This window comes from Akebia trifoliata, chromosome 1 (genome assembly GCF_017979445.1).
Source record: "Akebia trifoliata isolate Shusen 1 chromosome 1, ASM1797944v1, whole genome shotgun sequence".
Taxonomy (NCBI): Eukaryota; Viridiplantae; Streptophyta; class Magnoliopsida; order Ranunculales; family Lardizabalaceae; genus Akebia; species Akebia trifoliata.
This window is the reverse complement of record NC_141375.1, coordinates 11964434-11973744: the sequence shown is the minus strand read 5'-3', so window position 1 is coordinate 11973744 and position 9311 is coordinate 11964434. Positions and strand designations below refer to the sequence as shown.

The following is a 9311-nucleotide window of genomic DNA, read 5'->3' as shown; positions in this document are numbered from 1 at the left end:
TCTCTCTGCGTCTCTCTCACAATCATCGATCTCTCTCTCTCTCTCGATCGACATCGCTCTTTATTTCTCTCTCTCTCCTGATCGACCTCCCCATCTCTTTCTCACAGTCGCTCTCTTGATCGATCGGCCTCTCCATCTCTCTCTCTCGATCAATCTTTCTTTCGATCTATCTCCCTCAATCGATCTCATCTCCCACTCTATTTGATCGATCGATCTCGATCGAGAACTTCTTTCGAACACTAGTTATCAGATTTGTTTCTAGAACTTCTTTCCAACCCTAGATATCAGTAGATCTAGTTCTGAAAATCGAAATATTTTTGATCAATCAAGGCGTGAATGAGGGGCATCTGAAGATCGACTACAAAAGACAAACGATATGCTGAGTCGGGGATCGAATAACCGATTAAATAGTTTGGTTATCCGATCCCAAGTTTCTCATGCTCTCTATGTTCGCTACAATGGCTGTGATTTATGTCGCCAGCCGGTGAGTTTCCAATCTTATTCGCATTTCTGTTCGATCGATTTCACTTTTTGTTGTTATGGTTTTTATATATCGGTGTTCAAATGAAATCTGTTTAATTTAGGCATATCTGAATCTTAGTTAAATTATTTTTTGAAAATTTGAATTGGCTATTATGTAATTTTAGGCCTTGTTTGATTTCCACTTTTCTATGCCAAATTGATGATCCAAACTTGTTTGAAATCTCTTATCTGTTCTTCTAAACAAAGTCAGATCATGTCAGTCCTAAGCTATTTGCTGTTAGTACCCAGCACTTGTACACTATCCATCTCAAGCTGCAAAAACTCTCTAATCAAATATGTTGGTTCCTAGACTGCTATTTAGCCTTCAGTTATGACCAAGATAGTTTTCCTAACACTTCAAAGTGGTGTTCTACACCACGATGTACCTGCATATATTTGCCATACATAGGCAACATAATTATCAATTCTCAGTCCATCAGAATGCAGTCTCATTTTATATTCATGACATAGTAACTAATGTTGAAATAGTTGGTGATGTGTATATAGCGTTATTAAGGACATATATGATATAATTTGTAAGTGATGTTGGAATAGTTGGTGACAAGACAGGGGTCTTTTTGGTTACAGTAGGTTTGCATTAGAGTTCAGTCCCAATTTCATACCATTTTGCACTAGTTATGAGTCAATTAACTACTTATATTTATGGGGAGGTCCCTTATGTTTTCTTTGTAGATGATGCATTGTTGGTCAATGAAACTGGAGGGGGTTAAATTTAAAACAAGAATCGTGGAGGGATAGCATATAAACTAACGGTTCTAAGATAACAAGGTCTAAGACAATATATATGCAACACAACTTTGGTAAGAACTCTCTTGGGGATTAGGCATTAGTTAAAATTGATGACAAAAAATACCCTAAAGGGACCACTTTTCTATTTCGGTTATTGTACTTGGAAATAGAGATACTGATGAGAATTAGTGCTACGTAAATCAAGGTGAGAAGCACTTCTAGAGTCTTATGTGATCTCAGTGTACTGACCAAACTACAGGAATAATAATACGAGACACCTGTATGACTAGCTGTGCAGCATGGAGTTGAGTATTGGGAAGTTAAGAAATGTGTTCATAGAATAGATGAGGATAAAGAATTTTAGATTGGTGAGTGGTAAGTATAGGAAAAGACTAAATTAAAAAAAAAAAAAACTAAATAAAGTTAGTATATTTGAAGGAATTCATGAATAGCCCCAAATATAATAACAGCCCAATGAAAGTAGCCCTATGGTGAAGGTTAATAAAAATATTGTGCTTGGCCCTCCTGGTGCGCCTTTGAATCAGAAATCTGTGATTGTACACATTCGTCACTATTATCTTTTTAGTTTATGATACATTAATTTTTTCAGTGATTCACGATCCTCGTAAATGCATAAAAATGACCTGAGACTAAGTTCAATTGTCCCAATCCCACGGACCTTGCTTGGGTCAAACATCACTCTAAAAAATCATGAATAAGCAAACCAAGAAACCATGTATAAAAGTAGTTTGAGCTTACTTTTGAGGCCTATAAGCTGGGGAGTGGTGTTGGAATGTTTCCACCCTTTCCTTTAGCAGCATCTTTCCATTTCTATAGTGGGCATGGTTTCAAGAGATCGTTGTTGATTAGCTTTCAAACTCAATTTGGGTTAAGAAGTAATACTCACAAGCAAGAGAGTAAAAACCTTTTGCCTGCCTTTAATTTTATTTATTATTTAATTCTTTGTAACGTACGGGTTCTTCTCTCATAGCTAAAGTGGGTAAGATAAAGTCTTACTTGAAGTATAAATTAAGAGGATGTTTTGGGGAGAGGTGGCATGGTTTAATGTTAATGATGCAACTGTAATTTTATTATTACAATGTTAATGATGCAACTGTATAGTTATATTTTATTCTATTTTGAAGTACCAACTTGGCTAAAGGGTAAGATGTGTAGAGTGTTGTTCCCACGTACTAGGTTCAAACCCTCATGAACCCAACTTCATTTGCTAACCTCTAACCTTACACAACTATATTAAAAAAAAAAAAAAATCTTATTCTATCTAAATGTTAATTCACTTGCATCCAATATCTATCTTTTGTGAACAGATAATTCCCTTAGGTTGAGTAATATCTTTTCTTGGATATTCTTTTTGTAGGTATGAACGCTTTCTTAAAATCATGATTCTAAGCGTTCTTAAAAACACACATCGGCCAGTAAAGTTTTGGTTCATAAAGAACTATCTTTCTCCTCAGTTTAAGGTTTTGTTCTTCTTTAGTCGATCTTTGGTTTTGTTAAAATTTTCATTAAGGCATGCAATCAGAGTATTGTCTTATTTATGATATTCATACTAAAAAAATGGCTAAGTTGTCTAATGAGTAGTCATTCTCTGGTTTCATTAAGATGTCATACCGTATATGGCATGAGAAGATCGATTTGAATATGAGCTCATCACCTACAAGTGGCCTACATGGCTGCATAAGCAGAAAGAAAAGCAGTGGATTATCTGGGCATATAAAATCCTGTTTCTTGATGTTATTTTCCGCTTTCCTTAGAAAAGGTGACTTAGTTATGCATAAACTGATTATGTGATATTTGCTCTTTTCCTCTATCAGTTTGCATTATCTAAGATGCGATTTTCTAATACTTTTTGTCTCGTTGCAGGTTATATTTGTTGATGCTGATCAGATTGTTAGATCAGACATGGGAGAACTCTATGACATGGATATTAAGGGAAGACCTCTTGCATATACACCTTTTTGCAACAACAATAAAGATATGGATGGCTATCGATGGACTGGGTTTCATGTAATAACCATCTGCCTGGTTATTTTTTAGCTTATTAAATTAGAATATCTCCCTAGTGAATCTCTATTAGATGGAGAAAAGGGATATGTGTGTGTGGGATAGAGGGTGGAGGTGAGTATACTTGGGGATGCCCCTTGTAGTTTTCACTTCTACAACTAAGCATTATTAAATATATGTGAAGTTTCTAATACCCAGGCTTTAAATTTCTATGTTTTGCACTTTGGAATGTTCTTCCCACCAATCTCTTTGTTGAATTCATATGGCCAGGACCATGAAGAGTTTCTTTCAACTAAGCTTGATGGCTTACTTCAGCTGATGATTGAAGTGCTTCTTTCCTGTCATTTTTCTGCCAAACATCATAGACTTGACTGCTTATACTTCTTAATCACCCATGTTTTTGATTGGTCCGAGGTAAGTCACTTCGTTTCTTTTTGTTGTTGTTTGGTTACTTGGAATTTGGCAATCCTCGAAATGTAATGGTTATCTATAATGAATAAACTTGGTTTTGGATGCATTGAATATTTCATTAGAAAATCACCTACATCTAAAATCACCTACATCTAAAAGCAAGAACTTTTGTTTGTGTTTACATGATCAATCAAAACAAAGGAAATTTGACATTTTCTTGACTAAAATTATACTTGCACTGAAAGAGGTATTCTATATTAGCTTTGAAACAAAATAGAAAGTCATAATTATCTTTCTTATAATTCTGTTATGTTTCATGCTTGCCAAGTATAGGGAAGTTGTTCCTATGGATATCAAATCTGCAAATTGGTTATGACATTTTAGTGAGTAGGCTGCACAGATACACATGCATACAACGAAGAAGATGAAACATGGCTGATGTTTGAGCTTATAGTTCTCTGGTTATGTGGTCCTCTATGGAAAGGTGTTTTCTCTCTATAAATGTCAACTCCAGTGTCATTTGCACTATGGAGTCTAGTTCTTGTTCAAATGTGGCTTAGTGTCATAGGTACGTTTTGCATAAAAGATTTGAGGCATCGTATAAAACTGTCCCTTCTACTCTTTCTTTTAGGTAGGTAAACTGGACTTGAACCTATGACCAGAGGTTTCATTGAATATATCAATCAGCCAACTGTCCCTACTATGGAGTCTAGTTTTCACAAGTGAGCTGGTACTCCATTAACTACCAAACAGGTGCACGTGTACTGGTAGACATAGTTTTCTGCTTCTACAAATTCGACACCTGGTTTTCCTCTTCATTGCTCTCGAAGAAAGTAAACCGTTAGATCAAGATCAAACCATCATAGGGAAATAGTTTAGATCTTGAGGAGTGGAAGCCCAAAAAAGCTCTCCACAGGAATCATACATCCAATCCGAAAAGCTTTTGGGTCTTGAGACCTTGAGAGCTAGTGTTCCTCCCAATTATAATATCTACCTTTCTTGATGGCATCTTAGGTTGAGAATCTGAACTTTGTAGACAGTTGTGTAGAAATTGAATAAGAACAGAAACAAAAGAGAAAAGAAGGTGAAAATCACTAAAAAGATTTTGCATAAATTGCAAGAATTGACGACTTGAATTGGTAGGTAGTATTTTGAAAAAGTGAAGAGATGAAATTTTTCTAAGGGAGAAGAAAAGTGAAACAAAAGACTAGACAATTGGATACTGAACAAACAAAGGCTTTTGGGTTCAATTTCTAAAGCAGAGGACCATAACACTTGTGCTTTTTCCCAAGTTTTACTACCATGGTATCATCTCTAGCAATATTTACTTGGATCAATCTTGACCATTGATAAAAAAATCTAGATATTTCTAGATTCCCTTCTATGTGTTCAGCTCAAATGGTTCCTCCTACTATACATTGAAGTGAGTCTTGTTGTCATTTGAATTCAAAGAAGAGAGAAACACAACACATACCCTTTGATCTTAACAAAGAAGAACAATGGGAGGAAACAATTGGCAGAGGAAATCTTCTACCTTTAATTCTATTCTCAAGGTCTTCAAGTCTAGGAGGCCACAAAACAGGGGTGATGTGGGTTTGGATGAAGCAATTAGTGTGCGAAAAGTACGTCCTAGTGACGAAGATAGAGGGAGATGGGTAGCTGAACCAGATATAGACAAGAAAGCATCGGTCTTCATTGCTAAATTCTATGAAACTCGTGTCTCGGAATTTGAACAACAAACAGTGACACCGGTTTAACAAGTCCATTTGGCATCATTTGCTTCAAATGAAACTGTGCTAAATAAACCAACTTGCTTATCACCATTTGTAATGCTTCTTTGATTGTTATTACTTGAATTGTCCTTCTCTCTACCTTGAAATTACAATAATGGAAAGATTAATATATATGTGTTTGTTCTATTCAAGCATGGTTCTTCTTTTCCATAAATACAGTTTTCCTTATACAATTTTCCACCAGCTCCTTACTAGCTCTGCCCCTGCTTATACCCTTTTACTTTGTTTTATCTTCTTTTCATGATTTGGGATTGAAAAGCTTGCTTACACTTGGCCGGGTCATTAATGCACTTGTTGAGCATTCGGGTCATGTTCCATGTAGGTATGATTGTGATTTCACCTCCACATTTTTCTATTGGCATCTCGGATATGTTATCGAAAGTAAAATATGAGGAGTCACAGACGAACTTTGCTTGGACATCAGGGATAGCAAATTAACAAGATTATTGAGGGATTCTTTGGGAGGGAAAACAAAGACGTGCATAATTGCCACTATATCCCCTTCTATTTACTGTTTGGAAGAGACACTCAGCACCTTAGATTATGCATACCGCGCTAAAAATATCAAGAACAAGCCTGAGGTCAGTTTATTTGATTGGCATTGGTTGGTAGTGGTACCATTCTTTCTTTTTTGCTCTTGAACTGTCTTTCCTTGGATCCACCTCTACTGTTCTGACCTATTCGCACTATTTCCAGGTTAATCAGAAGATGATGAAATCTACGATGATCAAGGATTTGTACACTGAGATTGATCGCCTTAAGCAAGGTGAGTGCTTCCTTGTTCGGGTGATTGATTGTAGTTTCATTTGATCTTTTCTCTTGTTTATCTCTCAAATTATAAAGAGTATTATGTAAGCGCTTTAATTAACAATTATTCTTAAGCAATTGAATGCTTAGGTAAGGTTTTATCAAAACTAGGATCTCATTTATACAATTATGCTTTACGTTTTCTAATCAGAGGTGTATGCTGCAAGAGAGAAGAATGGCATCTATATACCACGAGATCGTTATCTACAAGAAGAAGCTGAAAAGAAGGTTTGATTCTTACCATGTAATTCATCTTTAATGTATTCTCTCTCGAAGTTCCTAATGAGAGGGACATTTCAACTTTGTTCTCCAGGCTATGTCTGAGAAAATAGAACGCATGGAACTTGATTCAGAGTCCAAGGACAAGGTACAATCCACAACCTCTGTATTTGATTTTTTTATTTGTCTTTTTGGTTACTATATGTATAGATTTAACCAGCTAATTGTATATCGTGAGCAGCAAGTAATGGGACTTCAAGAACTTTACAACTCTTAGCAACTGTTGACCGCAGAATTAAGTGAAAAACTTCAAAAGACTCAGGTGACTTGTTGAATAGTCATTCTCCTGACCTTCTTTTAAGCTTTGCCTCAATGCAAGAAATTAAAGTTTTTGCTGTTGCCTGTATGTGTCCATAGAAAAAACTCGAGAACACTGAACATGCGTTGTTCGATCTAGAGGATAGATATAGACAGGCCAACTCAACGATTAAAGAAAATGAATTCTTAATCTTTAATCTCCTCAGATCAGGTGAGTAAAGTTCCATCACTTTCCTTCAACACCCTTTCTTGATTGTTTTATGAAATGGTGTTTCTTTTTTGTTTCCTTCGAACTTCCATGTTAGGCTTGAATTTTGGAAAAAAATATTTTGAGATGTTTTGGCATTGATATTTTTATCTGTCACTCATTATTTGGATTGGATGAAGGGTGCGTGAAAAGGTTGTAATCGATTGGAACATTTAGTTAACAACTTAGTTTAGCTTTAAGTACATGTTGACCATTCCTTGGTTTTTCACACTCATCACATCTGTATTCACTTTACATAGTTTGAACCAGTACCCTTAATTCAAATAGCTTCCATCTTGCTAGGGGTGTTGGACAGTTGCCATCTTGCATTGGTCCTCACTCTGCCTTTCCTCCCTCAGTGACATTTATTGTTTATTTTTCAGAGAAAGCACTCATGGAGCGGGCATTTGAGCTTCGATCAGAGCTAGAGAATGCAACATCTGATGTGTCTGGATTATTTGCCAAAATTGGTTTGTGTCCATGTTTTGAAGTACACAATGTTGGGTATATCTTACTAAAAGACAAGGCATGAAGATTGCTTATAAACTTTTGCAATGTGATTGGTGTGTAGAACGCAAGGATAAAATAGAAGATGGAAACAGAACTCTTGTTCAGAAATTCCAGTCTCAATTGACTCAACAACTTGAGGTCTTGCATAAGACTGTTGCAGCTCCATAATGCAGCATGAACAACAATTAAAAGAAATGGAAAAAGATATGCAGTCGTTCGTTTCCACAAAAGCAGATGTAAGATGTAAATTATGAAGCGGAGTATGTAGATGGTGTGATGAGGCTGTATGCTACGGTGGTGGTTGCCGAAGAACATGGCGGGGGCAACGGTGAATCAAGTGTGGCAGGTGTTCGAAAGGAACACTTGATTTAATGAGTGGGCAGAGCAATAGTACCCAAAGTAGAGGAGGAAATTCAAATCTCAAAAAGAGGAATGTAAGTTGTTTTTTTTATGCTTAATTTTGTTTATTTGTGGTTTTTGTTACTTATTGGTTCCCTTGTTATATGATCTTAAAAAAAAAAAAAAAACTAATTTGTATTGTTTTTTTTTTTTTGTGGCAGATTCATGGAATTCTGAATGTAGTGAGTTGGGGAATTTTGTTTCCAATTGGGGCCATATTTGCTAGGTATTTCTGGACATTCAAGTCAACAGATCCAGCTTGGTTTTATCTTCATATCTTTTGTCAGAGTTCTTCCTATGTTATTGGAGTTGCCGGATGGGCTACTGGTCTTCAGCTCGGGGCCAATTCGAAGGGTTTGGTATACAAATCTCATCGGAATATTGGGATCACTCTCTTTTGTTTCGCAACATTGCAGGTAATTATAATTGTTCCTAATTTGTTCATTGTTTCTTATTTTAAGCACATTTTCTTAATCAATCATAACGAGTTTATCATTCTTTGTGTTGTGTAGATTTTCGCATTGTTCCTAAGGGCAAAGAAGGAGCACAAGTACAGGATTTACTGGAATTTTTACCACCATCTTTGTTCTTGGTATCGTCAACGTGTTTAAAGATCTAGACATGTTGGATCCAGCTAAAATGTAGAAAACAGCTTCTATTGTGGTATTGTGTGTATTGGGTGGGATTGCATTAGTGTTGGAAGTTACGACATGGATCGTTGTTTCGAAGAGGAAATCCGAGGCATCCACCGAACCTTATGATGGGAATGGCAAGCAACAACCACTCACAGTTTGATCAACAACAAGATGCAGGGCCACATATAGTATTGAGGAGAGTTGGTTCTCTTACAGTTTGTCTATAAAGTTACTTCTTAGGCTTTCTCTTAGGTATCTTTTAGAATCTATTATTGCTCCTTCAATTGTTTGTGTTTTAAATTAGGAGTGTGACATAAATAGCTGTATATATATCATATACTGCTTTATTGTCAGTTATTTGTAGCTTCGATAGAATTTTCGATCTTAATAAAGAGGTTTACATGTATATTTTGGGTTATTTAGTTTAGTTTGGAGCTTGTTTTATGATTTTTCTTTTGTTTTTTCTTTTTCTGATTTTTTTTTTATATATTATTTCGTTCATTGTGATTGGTGAATTAGAGGATCGTGTTCTTGTTTGTTAAACCTCCAAATTTGACGGTCATACTCTATAGATTTTTTTTTAATTCCATTCTCCAATAATTTGATAGTCCAGGGCCGTCAAAAAAAAATTCTACAAGAGAATATTTGACGGGTATATTTGACAGGAGGGTCCGT

The 9311-nt window shown here is 35.8% G+C and overlaps 1 protein-coding gene and 1 pseudogene across 7 annotated transcripts; both read left to right on the top strand.

Annotated features, from left to right (window-relative positions):
• LOC147410719 (kinesin-like protein KIN-5D) lies at nt 1-6849 on the top strand. Of its 6 annotated transcripts, none has more exons than XR_015177557.1 (9): nt 1-484; nt 3157-3300; nt 3568-3711; nt 5761-5819; nt 5926-6082; nt 6198-6267; nt 6462-6536; nt 6622-6675; nt 6769-6849. XR_015177557.1 is itself a non-coding variant. In XM_086439358.1 (9 exons), the coding sequence occupies exons 3-9, from the start codon at nt 3692-3694 to the stop codon at nt 6802-6804; spliced, it is 477 nt and encodes a 158-aa protein (XP_086295484.1). In that variant the 5' UTR covers nt 2902-3052; nt 3157-3300; nt 3568-3691; the 3' UTR covers nt 6805-6849. The 6 variants fall into 6 exon arrangements, 5 of the variants coding, with proteins under 5 accessions (XP_086295506.1, XP_086295484.1, XP_086295475.1 ...); XM_086439358.1 differs by lacking the exon at nt 1-484 and adding an exon at nt 2902-3052 and having other exon boundaries at nt 5761-5823; nt 6460-6536; XM_086439349.1 differs by lacking the exon at nt 1-484 and adding an exon at nt 2902-3052 and having other exon boundaries at nt 3157-3411; nt 5761-5823; nt 6460-6536.
• A 637-nt stretch (nt 6850-7486) lies between these two features.
• LOC147410718 (cytochrome b561 and DOMON domain-containing protein At4g12980-like) lies at nt 7487-9042 on the top strand (annotated as a pseudogene). Its single transcript, XR_015171013.1, has 4 exons — nt 7487-7562; nt 7859-8036; nt 8163-8417; nt 8514-9042. The product of XR_015171013.1 is annotated as a cytochrome b561 and DOMON domain-containing protein At4g12980-like (transcript).
• The last annotated feature ends 269 nt before the right edge of the window (nt 9043-9311 follow it).